The sequence below is a fragment of the Tachysurus vachellii genome, chromosome 10 (assembly GCF_030014155.1).
Source record: "Tachysurus vachellii isolate PV-2020 chromosome 10, HZAU_Pvac_v1, whole genome shotgun sequence".
NCBI classification, from domain to species: Eukaryota; Metazoa; Chordata; class Actinopteri; order Siluriformes; family Bagridae; genus Tachysurus; species Tachysurus vachellii.
In genome coordinates, this window is record NC_083469.1 from 11,704,941 (window position 1) to 11,727,747 (window position 22,807).

Sequence of the window (22,807 nt, forward strand, 5' to 3'; positions counted from 1 at the left end):
TGGCACTAAATTGAAGAGGGAAGAAGGGATACGTGTGTGCGTGTGTGTGTGCGCCAGGTGGCCAAGAACATGTTCTATATCCAGCATGGTTCCCCTCTGCTCTGCAGGAGAGACTGGCAGATACAAGAGTACATTTCTAGTGATCACATTGCAGAGTTAGAGATGAACTACTCTCTGGAGATGAAAGCACCCTAAATCCTAGGACGAACACAGCAATTAAAGTTTGCAGTACGTTGCAGTAGACAGACAGCGACCTCTGCTGGAGAAAGCAAGTGATTGCACCCTCATCATAAACAGTAAATTTCTTCTCATTGGCTTTAAATAGAAATTTTTATTATGTTTAAAATAAATGCATTTTTACAGTCAAACCAGCAGGCCATGCACTGCTCTTCAGAATCTGGGGCAAACAAACAAAAACAATACAACGAAGGAAAAATGTATGCTAAAGTAGCTTTTATTGTACTTCATTGTATGATAATTTGTCTCAAACTCCAAGGGCCGATGGTTCTCCTTCATAATAAAGCTTAAAATTAGCATTTGTGTAGAAAAATTAAAAACATGTTCTAACATTTTACTAGCATACTACAATTGACAGAAAAATGCACTGCTAAAAGATAATTCATGTGTGCTAAATAAAATCTTAAACAAAACTTGATAGTCACAAGCTCCAATGCAACAGAAAACATTTACATACTGTGTTTAATTTAAGGCCATATAAAATTAACAGGAAATGAAACAAGCCCTTCAATGTGAGTGTGGTGAAATGTGCAGCAGCTAAACCTGGAGCTTGAGACATGCTTCATCACATTATATATACTTATATATATTTTCTTACTCTTAAAAACTCAACAAGACCTTAACATAGGCAGGTACACATCATACCAAGCAATGCTCAAAAGATGTCTTTTTTCCTTTTCTTCTGGAAAAAAGCATTTCCAAAAAAAAAAAAAAAAAAAGACAGGAAAAAAGCAAACAAAACAATACCTGTACAATTCTATAAAATTGTTTTTACATTAGTTACAAAAACTAATACTTCATTTAGCATTCCTTCATATTCATGAAAAAGAAAGATGAACATTGCATGTACTGACTTTAAAACATAGTGACCCTTTGCTGGTGCATAACAATATAATAGCTTTGAATAATACTATATGGTTTAGGATAAGGTGTGAGTGACACAGGAGAAGGCTGTACAGAAAAATAGGAAACAAACACGTCATGGTGCTTCTTGTAGCCAAGAGCCAGCAGGCTCCAGAGCACAACTGAGGTCATCCTCACTGACTTCACACTGAATAAGAAGGTAGAGACTGTAATCATGACACACAGGCCCTAAACTGCAAACAGGTCTGCTTTCCTTACCATTTTCTACAAGACACATAATTATTTTAGAGACTCTTTAGCTAGCAGGTTGATCCCTGGAATCATTCCTTCATCATGTGGCCTTCGACATTCTGTTTTACGTGCATTGCAAACTGCTCGTTGTGAGAGTAAAACCCGAAAACCGCTGTGTTTAGTGGAAAAAACCCCAAAGGCCATCCACTAATGTTTATAGTGCTGAAGATCGATACATTAACTTCTGCTGACTCAGGTCGCCAGACAAAGAAGTAAACTACAGCTTATACATGTGGGGACTATTCCTTAAGTGTAGAAGAGCTTGCTATCTTGTCAAGGGATCACACTAAAACAAAAGCATCTTCTTCACTGCAAATCTGCTTGTAGTGTTGAGTGTTTGGGTCAGCACTGCTCCGCCTAACTCATGTAGAGAATCCTCGAGTGCTGGGTTTTTCCTTCATAAAAATGGCGGCCGTTGCCAAAGGTAGTGTTAACAAATAGTGACAATGAATGGAATATAAATGGAAATGATGACATTCAAAATAAGTGAAGCAGCATAGGGACTGGATTAGAATAAAGGCAGGAAGGCAATCACAAAACTCAACATCTCAAAACAATCGGATCGTAAAATGAGCAGTGACATTTGAGACAAGCTTGAGTATTAGCATGCAAGGTGAAAGGTCATGGATTGCACCTGCCCCTCTGGTGCACAGAGGTGGAGACAACCATCTAACACTGCAGTGACTACACACACCAAGCACTCTGGGAAAGGAAAAGGAAGCAGCCGTCTCTGTGAAAGTAGCTGCGTGCTGCAGGAAACAAATATTTCTCAGCAGAAGGTGAACCCCAGGGTGGAGACAAAACATTCTTCTCGTTCCTCAAAGTCAGCTCATTGGTGTAGCAGAGGTGTTTGTAAGCATTAAGGCAGGAACAGAATAAAACAAAACAAAACAAAACAAAATAAAAAAAAAAAAAAACAAGATGGCAGCTTTTAAACAATCAATGTGGCCAGACGTGTGGCATGGTTAAAAAATAAAAACACAAGAGAGTAAATGAACAAAACTCCAAGGCAGCCCATGCCACCCCACCCACTGATTTGCTGGGCTCAGAGGATCTCCATCTCAAACCCAGCCACTTGTAAGCTTGTAGAACATTTCCTCATCAAGAGACTCATTCTGGTCCTTGGCCCTGGTGGACAGGAAAATGTAGCCACCAATGAACTCGTGCACCACCTTACAGTCCACCTCAGTGCAGGTGAATGACAGACTGGGTTCATCGGCAAACTCCACAGTAACCTAGAACAGAAAATAATTGTTTTGAGAATATGAGCTACATAAAGGAACAATAATCTTACTGTATTTGAGATTGCTGTACAATGCTTTTATAACATGGCTTTCGTTCAGTCACACGTATTTATAAATAAAGATCTGTAAAAGTTAAAGCATCATCAATGGTGAGTTCTATGGAAGCCATTTAGGAGGGCAGCACTAGTACATTTTGATGCAAGTGCACAGCTGCATGTCTAACCTAAAGAAAATACTTAAATTAGCTCCGCCGTATGAATGGTTCCCTAGGCAGCTGCACATACACACAGATTTTTGCCAGAAAACAGCTTTGATACATCACTACTCATGTTCAACTCATCCTAAGGTCTAATTCTTATTATTACTTATAATTCTTATCTTATTTTATATTTCACCGATTAACACCACAACTGCTCTTAATTATGTATGATTTATAAGAGAAAAAAAAAACAACTTACCATCTTGATCTCCCAGTTGATGTTCCATTGTTTCATGTTGCTAAAGCGCCAAGTCTTAATGGCGTCTCTGGTCCCGGCGTCTATGCGGATCAGTCTGTTGTAGGTGATACCGATCAGCTCATCTCTCTTACTGCCTTGGAACCTTAGAAAGACAAAACATAAATAAGACTCAGTTACAGAATTTAACACACAACATATGAGCCAACTGTATGAATTTATTTTGTGTTCTTTAAATCCTTTTACTGTCTACATTTCTAATAGAATGGAAAATAATGAGTTGTTGGGTGTGCCCGTTCAGCCTGACACACATTTTCAGGAATCGGGGAGTTCGGAGACTTTTAAAAATGATTATTAACAAGACTATGCACAACACTCACTTGGCCAAGAAGTGAGTGATCCCAAACTCTGGCAATGACTGCCACGCCTGGATGAAGCGCATCTTGGCCTCGATGAGACTCATCTGGGCCACATTCTGATGGGCCTCTAGGATACGAGCAGAAATCTGAAAACAAATGGATAACACACTTTCAACACTGACATCTTGTCTCACCCTCCCAGCAAACACGCATACTTATATACAGTCTAATACTGAGCAATAGATGATGTCACAAATCTTCATGCTACAGTGTTTCCAAACACAAAGTACTGTATGTGGAGAGAGAGAGAGAGAGAGAGATGAAGTACTACAGAGGCTCAGGTCTACAGTGAGTGAGCTCAGTGGTGGGGTTCAGTCACTCCTAACACTACTGAAGTGCTGCTTCAGGCTGTGGTCACTACAGGGAAACAGATCTACTGGTTCAGATATTCACCTTACAGAACTGACACCACCACCACTTAGTCACCAAACATGATCACACATGGGTTAGTATGAAAAAGAAAATAAATTTAAGAAGAAGATAGAGCAAATCTAGCAACCAGACAGATTTAAACTAGGGCCCAAATAAAGAATTAAATATACCAATAAAATTGGCAGATAATATTTTTCAAACAACATCCATAAACACGTCATAAGATGATAATTGCTAGCTTTACGTAATGAGATTCTTAAACATCATAGGGATACTGTTTACACTGTAGTTAGATTAATTACATCTTAAGACAGATATGTACATGATATTCATGTAGATGGTTTCAAATAATGCATTATGATATTGCACTCACACTGATAGCAAAAAAACAACAGCTAACTCAAGTTTAGGTGTATAAATAGTTTCATTTGTGCATTTAAAAGCCATTTTAAATGTTTATGCACCAGCATACATAAATTGCAAAATTCTACTGTACTTTAGAGATAATAGCGCAGTAGATATTTAAACCCTATGAATGTGATATGGTGACATTATGCAACACCTTTTTCTTCATTTTAACCTGAACCATTATCAATGATCAACATCTAATGCTAGATGCTATTTTCCCTGACTTACTTTTACCTACAGTGTTAATCAGTTATTGGGTTTCTATGTTTGCCAAAGTTTTAATTGAGCATCTAGCATTATTGTTCAGTAGGTTCTGTGCATCGACACACACCACACTATATAAATTGTACTACACCAAGTATAATGAAAAGGAACATTTATTTCATATATAATTTATACTGCAAATTTGTTTTTTTCCAGTCAGTCAGGCCCTACTTTAAACCACACAAGTTCACTCACTAATTTACAACCCTGTTAGTAAGAAAACAGGCATGTAACAAAAAGGACAGAGTTACGTAAGACATCACTGCAAGCAGCTGACTTACCAGGTCTCTGATATAGCCTGGCTGAGAAGGTCAGGGGCAGAGGAAGAGCAAAAGAAAGGGGAAAATGATAAAAAGGTAAAAAAAAGAAGTGAATAAATAAAGCAAGTGAAAATAATAGCAGACAACAAAGTGACAAAAACAAGCAGACAAGTTTAAAACAAAACAGATTAGCCTTTATGAATCATCTTGTCAAGAATGCAAAACGAAAAGGGTTATCATATGGCAGGCGAAGCTCATGCAGCAGTATCCAGCTGAATACATGAGAAACAAGAGAAGCAGTGCACAGCATATTGAGAAGCAACAAGAATGACAAGACATTTCATAAAACACTGCACAATTTCAGCTTTGCCCTGTAGAAGAAATGAATTGATAAATATTTATCAGATGTATTTAGTAGACCAAACACTTTACAGGGTATAAAATACCTACAGACAAAATGTAATACAGTAGCTAACATTGCAATATATGTATACTGCAATAAACATACATTGCCATGTATATGCATGTGACCCATCTAATTATTAAAAGGACAAAGGCAGGTTAAAATTAATATATACTGTACATTTTCCACAAGAGGGCGCTACTCCTCCAAAAACTAAACCATCTCAAAAATTCCCTTTGTTATGCATTTGACTGATGTGTATTTTGTTGGAGAACACCTGTCATGCACAACATGGATAAAAGTCATCACAGTCCATAAAGTTCTACTGATTAAAACAAATTAAATGTGAGGAAATGCCTGGCTTATTGGTGAAGAAAATGTTGGCTTAGACAAAAAAAGTCCCCACAAACTCCAGCAGCTTCTGCACAGCTGAGAGCGCTGGTCGTTTGTCCTAAGCAACGTTCACAGGCAGCTCTCATTTCCTGCTGCTTTCCCGCCTGTTTTGTCCGTCCCCACCCCCTTCAATTCCAAACACAGACTTAGGGGATCAGATGGCTTGGAGCTTTTATGTAGTGACGACAGGGTGGAGAGCAGCTGGGGAGGGTGGGTCATATTACAAGCCACTACCCCTCTAAACATTGCAATCTCTGGACTTTAGCCAGAACCACTGCCTCTCATGAACACTCTGCACACTCAGCAGGCCCTAGTGGCCTTGCTTACTCACATTTACATGCTCTAACCAGCTTCCTGTTTCTGAGTGGAGAGGAAAAATGCAGATTTTTTTTTAAACAATAAAATATTCCATTCAATGTGTGTTCTAAACTGGGTTAGGTTGTGTAATTTCTACACTAGTTTCAAATGGCATCGATGAACGTCCTCCGTTTTAATAAGGCATTTCCTGCCATTTCCTGTGCTGGTAATTTACAGTCTTCTCAGCAGGCTGCAGAGAAGCTGGCCACTCACAGTAGACAACAAACTGTGTCTGGCTTACTCCCATACCCTGCACACTACTAACTCATTTAAAGCAGCTACACCTCCTCATTCAAACCCCCCCCCCCCCCCAATCACATTCCAGCAGTGCCATAGTATCAGCCAAAACATACCAACATGTGCTATGCTACAGTTTAATCACTTACACATGTACCATGCACACCTCTGCACTATACAATGATGTGCAAAGTGTTTTAAGGGATTCTAAATTTTTATTCCCTTGATTTTTTTTTCCCCATTTTACATTTATTGGTGTAGAGTGCTATAAGGTTTTCCTTAACCCTTTATCTCTACACGATTATAACCATCTTTATGCTGATCAGTCATGTGCTGCATACTGTAAATTTAAGGCTTAAATGGGCAAAATGCCTAAGATCCACTGTAGGGTAAAATGGTTCTAAGGACAGTGAATATACACATGGCAATACTGCCGCAAAATATGACCCAAAATATCAGATTTTCACAGAAGTGCTTAAAGTGGACGAAGTGAACCCAATAAAACAAATATTAAACCTCTTCATTTAATACTGGCAAATTCTTGAGAACCTTTACCTCCAGTGTCTGTTGTGACCCCTTGTGCAGCAATAACTTCAAGTAAAGTTTCCGGTTCAAGACTCAGTTCATGGACAGATGTTTTCCTTTAGAATTCACCAGTACAATTCTGAATTTATTGTACCATCAATGATGGCAAGCTGACCAGCCCAGATGCAGCAATACAGGCCCAAATCATACTTCCACCACCATGTTTCATAGGAGGTATAAGGTTATAATGCTGGAATCTTCCTTTCTCCAAAAATAACACCTCTCATTTAAATCAAAAAGTTCTATTTTGGTCTTGCTGTAAAATTATTTTTCCAGTAGTCCTCTGGATTGTCCACACCTTTTGCAAATCTTTAGCAAACCTAAAGGCTTCGAAGCTTTCTCCTTCAGTGTTCACCTGATGGCAGACTCACAAACATTACCATCAGCTAATAAAGTGAGCAAGGCCTTTAGTTGCTTAGAAATTACCCTGGGTTCCTTTCTGACCCAACAGACTATTACATGTCTTGCTTTTGGAGTGATCTTTGTTGGTTGACCACTTCTAGGGAGCGTAGCAATGGTCAGATTCTTTACAAATGGAGAAAAATTGTTGACTATAGGTTTTTGGAGTCCAAACTCCTAGAGGTAGTTTTGTAACATTTTCCTGCCCAATGAGCAACAATAACTTTTTCTGATGTCCTTAGAAATATGCCATAATCCAATTTCACAAGCACATGTTGTGACTCAGACTTTGATACATCTCTGTTCTTTAAATCAAACAGCGCACTCACTGTCACCTCATTGTCATCCCACTAATTGATAACAGTTAGATTCTAATTTGACCTTTAAATGAAATACTAATCCCATACTTTTGCCACTCACAGATGTATATTGCAAAATCTTCCGGGATAAATATATTTGTCTGACTTGTTTGATTGGGTTCACATTGTCTGCTTTTAGGCTGCTTTTTTTTTTTGTAAAAATCTGATGTTTTGGGTAATATGTATGCAGTAATCTAAAAAATTTCTAAAGGGTTCACAAACTTTCAAGCAACAGCGTATACATAAAATCAACAACCTATAAATTAACTATAATATTCTTTCATGTTGCCTGGAGGAGGGAGCTTTAACATGGTTTCACATTAAAGCAGTGCAGCAAATCTGAATGACGTCTGTTCATTGGTGAACTAGGCTACGGTTTCAAATCTACATCACATCAGGTTGTCATTGCATCTCACCAACAGGTTAGCATAATGAACAGAAGAACAAACACGTACTGACTATGCCCAACCATTCCAAATGTTCCATATTGCCAGGCAACAAGTGAAGAGGAAGCATAACTACCACATTTATTACTTCAATGCAAAGTCATTGTTGACTCGCTTCCTATCATTTTATTAGGCATGTCCTAGTCCTGATTTAGCAGCACAACAAACGGAAAAAGAAATTGTTCGTTTTCATGGGTGCAGTAGAACTGCAGTTGACACTGAGGAAAGAGGTGTGATGTAGATAAGTGGAGTAGATTCATACATTCCTCTGTAGACTGCTAAGCATTACAGGACCCTCCTCCACAACTACTCTTTTCAGGCAATTTCACCCTGCATTTAGTTTTCTATTCCATTTCCCAACACACAAGCTTGAATACAATGAAATGCTAAAACAGATTTTAAAGTGTGTAATCTTCATTAGTTCCATCCAAACTAAAGATCATAATTCTTAATTAATTGGACCTGAGCTCTAATCTCCTTTTGCTCAGTTGGATACCAAATGTGTATTTCTTTAATTGTTTCTTAGGGCAGGTTCATCGTCTAACTTGTCTTCAGTTACCTGCTTGTTCTTGTATTTCTTCAGATATCGTGGTGAGACAAGACACTCAGGGTTGATATCTGTGGTGATTGATTCAATAACCTGGGGATCTGGGTTCATATGCTGCATCTTTAAGAAGGACAAAATGTTCTGGACCTCCAGGTTATAGGAGCTATCTGCCATTGTCTTCCCTTTGGAGGCCAGACGACAGGCAGCCATCCACTGTGCATACTGCTTCTCCTAAACGAGCAAAAAAAAAAAAAGTCAAAGTCAAAAGTGCGAGTTACTTGGCGTTAATTTTGCTAATTCAATGTGTGCTTATCTGCTCACAGTGTCGCATCGCAGCCAGATCTCATTCATGCCATCCGCTACTGGGATTAACAACTTGATGTTGAATTTCTGACCAGAAATGTTTACATCTGGTGTAACCTCACAGCCTGTAGAAAAGCACAAAAGTGCACAACCTCAGCTGCTAATGTGTCAATAATGAATTCTAGAAAACTGAACCCAAAGTGGTCCTCACCTCTCAGGTTCATTTGAAGAGCAGGTATGCCATGGGCCTCCTCGCGGCTCTTGTAGCAAGAAATTGTGATGTCCTTGAATGTGCACCAGTACTGCTTGGGTCCTTTCAGTGTCAGTTTCTTTGGCCTAAGAAGCGACACAAATATCAGAAACAATGCATCTAGAATTATTTCTACAAGTATACATGTATATTTTTTATGTAAATATAAAAACCTGATTTTATTTAAAAAAAAAAAAAGACAACAAAAATGTTTGAGTACATTTCCTATTTGCTGGTTTTGTCCTTGAGCCTAAATGATTTTGACAGAATTTATGCCAAACATCAGTTCCAAAGCCTATTTTAAACAAACTCTCTGCATCTGAATGACTTTAATGTCAAACATAATATTTCTATACAATATTCAAGCTTATACAATATTTGAAAATCAAAACAAAAAAAAAAAACATGCAGTAGTTAACACAGAGACACTGTGCAGAGTTTAACTCACTTAAAGACTTTCACATAATCAGCCAGTTCAGGGATGGATGTAATGTCACCCTAAGGATAAAGATGGAACACTGAGGATTTAAGGTTTACATTCTATTTGCTTGTCATAAAAGAAAAACATGCAGTGACAGAGAGAGAGAGAGAGAGAGAGAGAGAGAGAGAGAGAGCGAGAGCGACACAGAGACAGAGAGAGCGAGAGAGAGAGAGAGAGAGAGATTACCAGTGTGTTCGAGGTCTTTCCTCCCTCCAGGGTGATCTCCAGGTCTGACAGTGCAGCATCCACTTCATCCACCTCCTTCTCGCTATTGTTCATGTGATTGTCTGAAGACATGATGGACAGCTTGTTGATGTGATACTAAAAACAAAATGAGGAATTCAAAATTAGAGTGTACTGATAAATAAGTATTTTCTTATTTAAAAATAGTATCTGGCTTGATAATCCAATATTCCATAGTTATCATTTTCCACATTGGCCACAGTTTATTAATTATTGTGCATAAGCACTCTTTTTTTTTTTTATCAGCTATAAGGCTATGTGGAAAATGACAATGGAGACTCATCCCTAAATACAGCTTGCTGACAAATGGTATTTGTACAATCAAACAGCTGCCCTCACGCACGCTTGCATGCAAATAAGCAGATGGTCTGAGAGGACATGTATTTTTAGATCGAACTAGGCTCTGATCAATTAATGACCTTGGGATGAGTAGATCCCACTAAACTCAGACACTGTGGCAATTCAAGATAAAGGCAATTAGAATCTCACACTGAATCTACTCAGAGATCTTCTCAATCTCAGCTTTAACTAGCCAACCAAATGCTGTCCTGACAGAGGCAGTCTGGACCAATTTAAACTCGCCACAGCCAGCATCTGTGGGGCAGGAAATGCTAGACCCCAGAAACAACTCAATAAACTCCATGCTGAAAAACTAACACCTCTTAAGCACAACTGCTGGAGATGGATGTATGTTAGGCTGGGTGGTCCTACGTCCCATTCACTGGGCACCCACTCTATATATATACATGGGGTGAAGACAGCTTGGCGTCCTCAAGTCTTGTCACCCAGCTTTAATGATGGTCTGAAATAGCAGTGCCCCCCAAAGGCCAAAGAGGCTTTCAAAGGGGGCACTGGGGCCATATCACACCTAGAATATTAAATTGCTCCTTGTTAGATCTGGGGCCAGGATCAGAGCCTTGTGTACAAGCTTATTGTAGCTAACAAGCTTTCACACTCATTTGCAAGCTAAATGAGTATTTTACTACATATTGTCTGCTTTAACCAACTGATATGCAAATGTATACGGACAGAAACAAATACACAAACCGTCACTTTGAGAAGAGACCAAACTGAAGAACTACACCAATACATCACTTGTCTGACTATATTTGTATTCACACCATCTAGCATCACCCATATGAGGATGGGTTCCCCTTTGAGTCTGGTTCCTCTGAAGGTTTCTTCCTTTACCAATCTAAGGGAGTTTTTCCTTGCCACTGCTGCCTGAGTCACCTCAGACTTGCTCATTGTGGATAAATACATATACATACATACATACATACATACATACATACATACACACTGTGAACTACATACATCTTGAATTTTTATTATATTAATTCTTTATATTACTCCTTATGTTTATCTTCTGTTCTATGTTTATGTTCTGTAAAGCTGCTTTGAGACAATGTCCATTGTAAAAAGCACTATACAAATAAACTTGAATTGAACTGAAAATCATATATTTACATCTAGACATAAAAACATGTCAAACCTGTTCACCGTCCTTAACCTTGGACAAGCAAACGTCATGTGAGACAGTGGATATAAACTCTAACTACTGACTACCAACTCTATAACTATAAACTCTATGAAATTGTGAAAACAGCAAAGAGAGCCTAGAAGCACACATCAATGGACAGCAGTTAACCCTAGCCAACTACAGGCACAAAGCCTAGTCAATCCATTAACAGGAGGGCAGGGAGCCCAACATTAACACTGTATACAATCTCTCATCACTGGCTTACTAAGCAATCCCACTGCCTAATATGGCCTTGGAGATGGACTGCCCACTCTTTGGAATCCTTACACACACATGCGTGCTCACATACACATGCACACTCACACAAGCTTTCACTCTTATCTACCTGGAGGGCTGCAAACATCATCATCTCTTCCTCAGTGCACTCAATCTCCTCCAGCAGGATGGCCCATTTGGCCTGCTCGTATAGCTGATTAACCCGGATGGCATCATACTGTGGGGTGCAAGAGACAGGACAGCTTGTTCATTCCAGCTGAGCAAACAGAATGTGTGAGAGCAACTTCCTCCGTCTCACACCCACTGTGTCAGCTGCAACAACTACCTGAGTGCTAAGAATTCAGCACAGTGGACTATAGAACATCAAAGTGTCAAGACACTATTTATTAACAGGATACACTCAACAATTCAAAGATTCAAGAATGTGCTTTAAGAATGAATCAGCAACAGGCTTAAACTATACTGTAGAACAATAACAGACTCTGACCTTGGGGTTGAGATCAAAAAAGCTATGGTATTTAAACCGCAAAAGAAGAACATCATTCTCTTTAACATCCTGCTCCATTAGAGACCTGGAGGAGTCCAGCCACCTGCAGGAGATGCACACAAGAAAGCTAAATTACAACCCAATCCATCACAAATTAAAATCCCTAATCATTAGAACCATGCTTCTGGACTTACCCTTGATTAATTTTGGCCTTATCAAGAAGGGAGGGTGGTTTGTAGAGCTTAACCAGTATGTCAGGTGAGGAGATGGGCTGACTCACAGCGAGGATGCTGGGATTGCCCTCAGACAATGGGCTGTCTCCAAACCAGGCTGAGGTGGGGGAAAGTGGACTGCCATCTCGAGAGTCATAGGTGGGAGTCATTGTCTTGCTGTAGAGGCCTGGACTTGAATAGATACTCCCTGAAATAAAGAATGCACTTTAGCATTCTGCATATAATTTCAAGGGTCTGTTTGGCTCTTGGACTATGCCATATAATATACCTTATAATTATGCACTTTAAGCTTAGTCCAGGACTAAGATGTTTATCAATATAGAAACTCCATAAATGATATTTCTCATATTAACAAAAAAAAAAATTATATAAAAAAATTATATAGACCACATTAAATGCATGGCAACCTTAAGCAATAAGGCATACATGCTGATGCACATTAATACACACTTCAAATCATGGGGTGCAAAACACAGCAAACAGCAGACCAAAAGCATGAGGGGTTCTGGAGCTCAGGCTGTGAAAGGCCATGGCTTACGATAGATTGCTAAAAATGCTAAAAATCAATTGTGCTAATGGGCTGTGAAGTTGTAAAAGCATGATCCCAAACCTTATACACACTGGACTCTTCTAGCATACGATTAAAATTTTACAACAAATGTTCTCAATATCCTGAGGTTTCAGTCAGAATTCTCCTCAACATCAATGAGAGTTAAGAAAACTACAAAATGGAAAAAAAAAAAAAAATGAATGCCCAATTTGCAGTTTTATGACCTTCCCCCTTCTGGATACAAAAACCATAAGCATGTGTTAAAAATTGCAAAATGAGCACATTTACACACAGATATTACATTCTTTGTGAGAACCAGCACTGGAAATCTGCTTATATTTTATCCTGGGAAGTATTTTAGGTTCTAATTAGTTGTGCAGAGGAAATGAAGGGAAAATCAACTGAATTCTAATTATGATACATAACATGGCTGTTCAGGTGAATGAAAAGGTGCTCAATAAATCAGACTAATTGCTGAATAATGTTGGCTTATTCTTTTAAAATGGGACAGATCAGATAGACAAAACATTTAATAATGGGAGGGGCAATCATTTAATTCCTGATGTGGTACATCACCTATACCTGGAATATGACTATAACCTAAATGAGTCAATCTACTAAAAAAAAGGCATGCATGTAAATGTGGTCAGGGCCACTCATTACATTCCCATGTGAAGTCTTTCATTTGCTATGAATATCATTAGAAACTACAAATTTTGTAGCCCACTTCAAACACTTTAAAGCTCTAAACACACTCTTTTACTACTTAAAGGAGCAGGCACATTGTAGCCCTTGACTGATAGACAAGCATGCCAAACTGCCAGCATAGCAGTGTGAAGCCACAGCAATCCACCAAGACAGGAAATGGATTGTGGAAGGGGGAAAGGTCCTGAGAAAAGAGGGAGATCCAATGGAGTAGTGCATCCACAAGTCTTTGGGGAAAGCTTGTGGAGGTTCTCATAAACTCAGAAGGTCGTCACACAAGGGTTCCCTGCTCCCTAAAGGAATGCTAAACTTGCAGAGAAAGCTGATAAGGGCAGCAGCTCTGCTTGGGAGAGCGGCAGGTCAGCATGTTTATTTTACCCAGTTTAAGATAGTCAACACTGCCTGTCTCTAAGAACGTTTACATCCTAAATCCTCACCACACACACAGACAGAGAAAAGGATGGGACTTGGAAATGAATAGATATAAATAGGTAGGGGCCCTCTTCTGCATACCAGCACTTTTTTAGAGCTTTTTATGTTCAACTTAGCAAATACTGTGTTAATGGTCCTGGCCTGGAAGTATAAAAAAGCCACTTTAAATCCCAACTCATGAAATGACAAAAGATGCCAGCTAATCCTGGACCTAATTTCTTCACTCTCACTCCTTATCCTGACCTCACAGTTCATGTCAGTTAGGGAAATGAACTCTCTGTGAATATTATCATGGTTAGGGTGGAAAGGGAGGAGCAGAACAAAAAGCATGGTGAAAATTTTTTTTTTTTTCATGGACATTATAAATCTGTCCCTTATATAAAATCCTACAGAACCAAGCAAATCCAGTGCTTTGATAGAGGAGACGTGGAAGGAGCAATGCAGAGAGGCAGAGACAAACAGTCTTACCTTTCACAGGTCCGATGTATATTACCTCAGAGGCTAAAGAAGAGGGATGAGGAAAAGCAGAAGAAAGGAAATAAAAAAGATTGGACAGATTAAAGAGATTAACAGACTGGAGGAAAGGAAAAAGTTAAAGAACATAAAGAAAGAACAGCCCACTGATGGAAGCCAGTCTCATATGTCAGAATGTGACTCATTTTGGCCCCAAATGGGTTGCCAGACAAGATGAGGACATGGTATGAATATATTTTACCCAGTGCTAGTCATCTTCTATGGTTAATGATTCAGTTTGAGGAGGACTATGTCTTTGGTAAAGCTTAGTCATTTTTTACCAACAGTCAGCATTGGGGTAGTGCTCCACCCCCAGATTGCTCGGTCTAGTCAAGCTATGTAAACACTGCAGAATTACAAGCATTGCCTTTAATTTTCAGACCTTATCCTTTACTTTCAGCACAAAAAGAAACCCCCAAAAATCTACAACTCAACACCTCTAGGACTTCAGTGTATTAGAAAAAGAGTGTAAGCAAATCTGCCTTCTGATAGGTGAAGAGAGCACAGTCCAGCTTGATTGGATCGCAGTTATTCTTATCTGCTCAAGCTCTGCTTCTTGTGTGGTAAACAGTAGTGAACTCGTTTCCTGTTGTGGAACATTAACCCTCAGCAGCTTGTGCATGAAAAGCTGGAATTACATGCACTCAGTTCTCAGAAAGAGCTTTTGTAGAGTAAAACATGTAGATCCCTTATACACACCATGCAGGACCCCTGCTCTATTCGAATAAGGGTCAGCCCTGGGTTAAATGCTAATAATGAAAGAACAAGGGCAGAATTGACAGTGAAGGCCTGAGCTCAGAAACAGTAACCTTGCACACTGGGCCTCTGCGACCCCTCTGCTTTGCATCCTAGGCCTTCAGGCTCTATCTGTGTGGGCGATGGCTGTTCTGGGGCCCTGGGTGGAGCATGGATGTGACAATAAGCTCCATTCATAGATTCTTGGCAGCAACTCTGTCTAGAGATAGTGGCTTGCCATGGTGCCTCTTAAAGTGGGTTTACTTCATCGCTGTGGGGCGTTGCTTGATGGCTGCCCAGTCTGTTTCAAAATGGCAGTGTGACCAAGTATGTGTGGAATCTAAAGCATTTGGTCACAACAGCCAAAGACCATGCATTATGATTGCAAATCAAATGCTTGTTCCATACCCACATGCTCTTATTCCAGTACACTCTGAAAATAATCTGTTTTATTGCAGTTTAACCACACACGCACTCTGAAAACATCTTTCGCTATATATGTAATATATTATATATTATACCACTATGCCAAAACAAATCTAGTTTGGCCAGACCATAAATGCAGCCTGAGAGTCTGCTGACCCTGGGCAGAATGTATAAAGCTTCTGAGAATTACAGTACCATCAATAGGATCCTCAAAGTCTGTTTAGGAGAAAAAAAAAGGTTCTTAGTTAAAAGTTGGGAGTAAAAATGTTCTCAGAATAAGAAGGACCATGAGTGATTATGACTAAATCTAAAACACTTTACCATACTTCAAATACCAAAACATGCAAAGTACATTCATAGCAGGGTTGAATTTCTTATAATCAAGCTTAAAATTGGTTGGAAAAAAATTCCCAAGCTAAATGACAATAGATTTAATTCCACTTTCTCCAGCGACAGAGTTACAGCTGCTCAATATGTAATGTAATGGGTGTGTTTGAGGCTGTTAAAAAAAGGTTTGTAAGATTCCTTGCACGCATGTAATTTTCAACAGTGGGACATACACATGCTCATGGGAACAGATGTTTTATACCGATTAAGTTAAAGACTTAACTAAAAGGTTACATAATTTCCATTTGAAAGCATACTATGGCTAGCAGAGTGTAATGACAGGCTGAAGTGTTGTATGCTAATGTTCTTGGATTAGCACACAAGTCATCCATAATGTGCTGAACTGCAATAATCTGTATGGAAACCTGTAACCGTATGACTAGCAATAGAGTGAGAGAAATGGAGAAGGAGCACATGCAGATGTACCTGATCCCGGAGTAAGTAGAGGGCCTTCCAGCTCGAGAGTCTCCTCTTCATACTCCTCCAGCTTTTTCTTCTTCTTTTTGGGGTCACGGGGCTTGCGCAGTAGGGACAGCTCCTCGGGATGGCGGATATCTGCATAACAAAAGGGATTATTAGAATCTCACTCCACATCACACTGAAACTTCCATTTTTACGAAACATACAGTGGGTGTGGAGAATTTGTGCAGAACGGCGGCACACTGAGATGGTTAAGTGCAGAAATCACAATAAAGCTTAGCAAACTGTGAGGGAAAAATATTCTAAAAGACATTTTTGTACAAAATTTGAAAGATAAAAAAAATCCTGCTTAAAAGAATATTAGCACTTTCAGAATTCTGCTCAGGAGTCAGCAAAATCACTAACCTAGATAACTGGAACAAGCAGAGGATGTTTTGTGTATTCATAATTACTAAGTAGACAAGTGAGTTTAGGAAGCTTGGTAAGGTTTCCTGTGGTATATTTACTTAGTAAATACTTCTTTTATGCACAGGTAATCTAGCCACAGGGATTGCAAGTCAGAGATTTCTGTGCCGGTCCCAAGTCTGGATAAAGGAAAAAAGATAAAGAAAGAAAAAGGTTATTGGTAGAAGGATGTTGGAGATGGAGCCAGGTAAGGGTTCAGGAGGAAGGCCAAAGAGGTGATATATGGATGTGTTAAAAGAGGACATGAAGTTAATGGATGCGACTGTAGAGGATGCCGAGGATAGAGCTGGGTGGAAACTGATGATTCGCTCTTGCATCCCCGAACAGAAAAAGCTGAAAGCAGAAGTGCAATGCATCTTTGTGATGATGCACAATACATTTTCTGTATTCACACACTACTAAACACATCCACTTTTACTAGTAGGACTCTAATCATAGATGAAGTATTTTTTCAGAAAAATGAATGAATAAAAAAAAATTGTAGCCTACTCCAATACGTTTGTTGAGAACAAAAACAAAGGATGGAGCACCAGCCTCTTTCACATGCTCTGTTGAGTAGCTAATGAATTTATTTCCTGTCCTGGAAAACAGGATCTAAAGAGGCAGTGCTAAACGTTACTAATCAAGACAAAAAATTGTAAATTTCTTTGATTTTAATCCTATGATCTTTGTTCGCAAATCGGCTACATACTGTACAAAAGGAACAGCCCATAAAACTATTGCTTGACTTTATGAGTCAACATTTATTTATTTATTTATTTTTGGATCTTATTAATTCGCTTTCTACAAGAAAGCAATCTATAAGCCATCTGTTCTCCTATTTCATCAGAGATCTGCATATTTAGGCCACATAAAAATGATGGGCCTGCATGACCCACCCTATTACAATAGTCTGGCTCTGATACTGATTACAAGACATTCATCTCCACAGAGACAAATCAGAAATCTCGGCTCATACAACACAGTTGCACACAATGTACTTGGTCAAACTTTGCTAAGTATGATTCTTCAAAGTCCTCTTTCAGCTCTGTAGTTGTCTAAAGGATCAGAGAGGCAAAACAGAAGAACATTCCTCAGGCTGTGTAATGGCTACAACACATCTGATCATCATCTTCTCTCCTGCTGACTGAGCTGAGAAATTGGTGTGTTTTCTGACATACAAGAATGCTTTGCAAGTTGCGCAGAACAGATATTTTTATCTGCAAATCCAGCTAAGATATTTAAAAATATTTGCAGTATTTCAAGTACAGTTTTATTGACTGGTACTCACTGTCCTCTTCTAAGAATTCCTGTTCTTTATTATTTTGCATTTAAAGCACTGTTGCACAGCAGCCTGATCTCCCCCTCACTTTTCCACAGCCAGACATCCAGGGAGGGGAACGAGTATGTGTCAGGGGGAGGAGAGACTTCTTGGCTTGGCGCGAAATGCTTGTTTAGTTTGTGTTACTAAAGCAAAAGCATTCCAGAGGTTTTAAGAACTACCAGATGGTAGTATTCTTTCTCTCACGCTGTACTCACTCTGGCCTTATACAGCCATGTGAGCAGGCAAGGCTGTGACAAGCAGGCTGACTGACTAAAGAAGGGAGCAAGTGGCTTGGTCATAGCTAAAGTTGGTATCTTGATATTAAATCACATGCAAAAGCAACGAGTTTATTCTCAAATTCTGTGGCTTTGATATTTAAAAAAAGGCAAGGCAGTGACTTTGTACAGGTTTGTTGTACCTAAACACTCCCGCACCAAAACACAACCCGACTAGCTACTCTGCTGCATACAAAGCAAAAGCACCTGTTTGAGCAGCAGCCAGTTTGATGGGAGTAGTTTCTCCACACATTTCAGGAAGGCCATAAGAGGGGGGTAAATAATTCACAGACAAAGATATTCTTTTCTTGTATCACATGAAAGGGAGAAAAAGGGAACAACAGTAATGAGAAGAATGCAGAGTGTAATACAGTCTGACTAAAAGCACAGCCCAGGGCACCTGTTAACTAACAGACTTTGGGTATACAAGCGCTCCAAAGCCAGGTAGAATCACTGGATTAGAAAGTATAGAAATTAGACAATCTATTCTAACCTGAGACTCATTGTGACGAATCAATGGCTAATTCAATGTCCGCTTTTATATCGTTCCGCAAGACAGGATTCTAGTTCGGTGCATTGTTACTATATGTTGCTGTGAACCGCCTGCTTTTATTATAAGAAACTGTCTGACTGAGGTTGTAAATGTCTGGCCATATTTATTCACCACTAACAGTAATGCTAAAACATTCTTACTCCAAAAGGCTTAGTGTCATGAGCATCAGAATTTGATTTGTTTTCCTGTTGGAAATTGGTGCACAGGAGTGCATATTCATGAACACGTAAAGAGCTTTGTGAAGCTCATTGTCAGCTGAGAGTACAAGTGATACCAGTTGATCTTTAAACCACAGATGTAGCATCTGAGTAGGAGAGTAGTTTGGATTGAACCATGTATCATCCACCTCATTGTATTACTGTGCTGGGATAACAGTGGCGTAATAAATCCTAGTCAAAAACACTAATCAAATTCTCTTCAATCTACCTAATGATCATTATTTAGGAAGCTGCTCAATACTTTATTGGTTTATTTCAATTCAATATATTGAAATATTGAATATATAATATAAATATATTACAATATATATTAATATATTAAAACTCTTACTACTATTAAGTAGCTAGCGTTATAAAAGCTTCACAAGAGTCAACAAGTTGATAATGTATCATATAGCTACTTGACACCTATTAGCTGTTTTGGATATTACAGATCCAGGCTTGTTCATAGAGTACTTTTAAAAACAACTCTGGCCTAAGCTGCAGCTCACAATTGAGATTGACTGTATGCTGTACACATGAAAACATAAACCAAACATGAGATTAGATTTTGGTTTGTGTGTTTACACATGAATGTACAGCTAGGAATCTGATTGTTACAACTAACAGAGATCAGCTGGATCAGCTAAAACAAGATTTTCTTGAAAACTGGATGATATAAATAGGTACAGTAATAGCCCTGGACAGCAGGACCTGCTGGAGCCACTAAGTGAACCAGCATGACAGACATTAAGGACAAACATCCTGCCAGCTAATGTAGCTTTGCAACAGGACAATAAGTGTTGCTCTGTCGTGTGGTGTGTGTGTGTGTGTGTGTGTGTGTCTCCAAGCTTTTATTTTAAAAAAAAGTGCTCTGCTACACCCTATTGAAGGAAGTCAACAATGTCATGGAGTCCTCACCACTTGCAGAAATAGTTAAATCTCTTGCCAGCCTCCACCGTACGTAATACCATATCCCCCTGGAGCTAGAACAGCGCTTCCAGACATTACTCCAGATGCAGGCAAAGGATCTGAAACTGTTCCACGGGTTGCTCCAGCGTGAGGGGATGCCAGTTAGCACTCTGCACCTCACGCTCGCCAAAATGAGTCCTGAGGACAATGTGAAGGCCTTCGTATAAAATTGGATTTTTCTGTTAGCTTTGTACAGACTCTAGTGCACCTGATACTAGAGCCAGAGGTATGTAGTCCGTCTCACCCAGCAAGCAGACCGAATTACACTCTCCTGACTGCTCTGGCATCGTAGAGATTTCAGCTATTGACCCAGCAACAGGGCAAATTCTTGCACCACTTGGAAGCCTGATAATATGCTAAGAGAGGACTCCTGACAGCTGTAACTGTGACCAATTTTGTAATGAGACATTTTTAGTTACACTTACATCAATGCAGACCTTCAAATTAAATGCTCCAAATCAGCCCATGTTACAATAACTGTGCCAGGCCTCTGAACGATGCTCAATTGACATTTAAAAACATCTGTTCTGATGACATGGTAGACTAGTGACACATACAATCACAAATGGAGTTTGGATATGTTCCAAAGCTCATTCTCAAATGGTCCAATAAATAATTCCAGCACGGGAGTGAACTCTGGGAATCTGCTACTGCATGACCAACTGATTAAAGAACTAGACATTTCTCTTGAAAATCCATCTCTTGGTGTGGGGGACAGGGACCCAGAGGAGCATATGAGAACCCAAGGATAAATGGTTACTGTCTAAAAGCACAGCTGCAAGAAGAATCCAGCACTCAGTCCGTCTATCTGTAGCTTGAGCCAATTGGAGGCTGTAAACTTCCTGTCCCCATCCCATTTGTAAATCTGGGCAACACAGCAAGCACAAGAACAGGAAACTGTCAAAACCAAGTAAATGGCTCACTTTTAGGAATACAAAGTTTAAGAGCACAATTTTCAGTCTGAGTAAGAATGATGAAATTGCTGCGAATTAGGAAGAGGATTCTGAACACAAAGCAAGTACAAACAATTACATCTGAAGAGCACAGATGTATGTCCTCACTAGCCTTTCTAAGTTACCTGCCACTCAGTCATGTGTAAAGTCTGCCATGAGCAATTTGCCCTATAGGCTGAGGCTAAAATTTGATTTGTTATGGCAGAGTCATGCCAATCTTGAAAAAGTACATAGATAACCCAATATTATCTCCATGCTATATTGATAACTGTATGAATAAAACAATTAAAATCCTAACACTACTGTGATCAAACAAACCAAATAACCAAACAAGGCTTTAGAGCAACATCCCGTTAACTATTATTCAGTGCATTAATCAACATGAGCAAACCAGTATTGATACAGCGTAAGTAACAGTCAATTACACAATTTAAAAAACAATAAAATAAAGAAATACATCAATAAGGAATCAAATTCACTCCAAAATAACAAAGCACCTTGTCTGAAATAACATGCTTGCGCTTGTTAAGCAGAGGCAACCATTCATATTTACACCAGAGATGGACCAGTTTGCAATCAACAATGTATTCCAGTGCCAGGAAAAAGCTGTAACTGGCAGTAAACAAGTGGGTGTAGGACTGAGTGAATATTTACACCAGAGCTCAATTAGTTATTAGATGAATGCTGCGACAGGGGCGTGGCCAAGTGCCGGTTTGTGAATGGAGGGCGGAGTCTGAGAGAACAAGCAGCAAGCTTCAAACACCTGTGAGTAATTTCGTGATGTGTTTGCTCTCCCAACAGTGAGCGCCAGAGGAGATTTAAGGGCAGAGTGTGAGAGCTGAGAGAGAGCAGAACGCGCAGAGTTGTGTGAGAGAGTATGTGTATTGTGGGCATTCTGCATTAAAATCCAAGTGTTCAGTAAAGTCGTGTGTGTGACAAAGATATCGTCTGCCCTCCGCTACTTCATATTGCAACACACCCACTTAGAGACGTTTACAATGAGAAGAGACGTCCTAGGAGATCTGCTGTTCACGTTCAGTGATGTTTTTGTACGCGTCATGAACACTTAACACACTAATTTAATTCCTGTTCATTTTTGGACTTTAAGTTATGAACTGAATAAACATTAGCCAATGCAGATGTATTTTATTAACAATTGTGTTAACACAATTTTTAACAAGTGTTCATTCACATTTAATCTAAAGATTTCAACTATTATTACATTAACATTAATGTATTGCATTATGCTAATAGCTTTTTTTTTACCTCAAATTTATGTACCTAAATAAGAAACTATTAGACAAACTAGAGGACACTGGCAGTGTAGTGGAAGTCAGCTGGAAGTTACCAATCAACAGGATTTAGTATTTGACCTTCTACCACAAGTTCAGCAGCTCTAAAGCATGTAGATGCTTACGTAGATGGATAATGATAGAGATGACATTTAACCTCTGACCGCTAGTGATGGCCAAATGGGCTAAATATGGACAGTGTAAAATAGGCCAATAGCCTGTTGCACCGAGAAGCAGACAATCTTTGGGTCGGCTTTAAACAGTTGTACTACTGAGGTAGGACAAACCTTCGAAAGTAATGCAACACTAGAAGTCCATGACAGCCTGAAAAAA

General features: G+C 39.3%; 1 protein-coding gene across 4 annotated transcripts in view; it reads right to left on the reverse strand.

Moving 5' to 3' along the window:
* Positions 1–436: 436 nt before the first annotated feature.
* Positions 437–22,807, reverse strand: part of fermt2 (FERM domain containing kindlin 2) — a 35,587-nt gene continuing 13,216 nt past the window's right edge. Inside the window, exons 4-17 of one of the 4 annotated variants that reach the window (XM_060879441.1) lie at positions 16,471–16,599; positions 14,452–14,484; positions 12,258–12,483; positions 12,064–12,166; positions 11,686–11,793; positions 9,761–9,895; positions 9,542–9,591; positions 9,055–9,179; positions 8,862–8,968; positions 8,553–8,771; positions 4,836–4,856; positions 3,472–3,596; positions 3,095–3,236; positions 437–2,627 (exon numbers count right to left, since the gene is read on the reverse strand). In XM_060879441.1, the coding sequence (XP_060735424.1) occupies positions 2,454–2,627; positions 3,095–3,236; positions 3,472–3,596; positions 4,836–4,856; positions 8,553–8,771; positions 8,862–8,968; positions 9,055–9,179; positions 9,542–9,591; positions 9,761–9,895; positions 11,686–11,793; positions 12,064–12,166; positions 12,258–12,483; positions 14,452–14,484; positions 16,471–16,599 (1,697 nt within the window). In that variant the 3' untranslated portion in view covers positions 437–2,453. The remainder of the gene's footprint in view (positions 2,628–3,094; positions 3,237–3,471; positions 3,597–4,835; positions 4,857–8,552; positions 8,772–8,861; positions 8,969–9,054; positions 9,180–9,541; positions 9,592–9,760; positions 9,896–11,685; positions 11,794–12,063; positions 12,167–12,257; positions 12,484–14,451; positions 14,485–16,470; positions 16,600–22,807) is intronic. The other 3 variants (XM_060879443.1, XM_060879442.1, XM_060879444.1) reach the window with 3 other exon arrangements.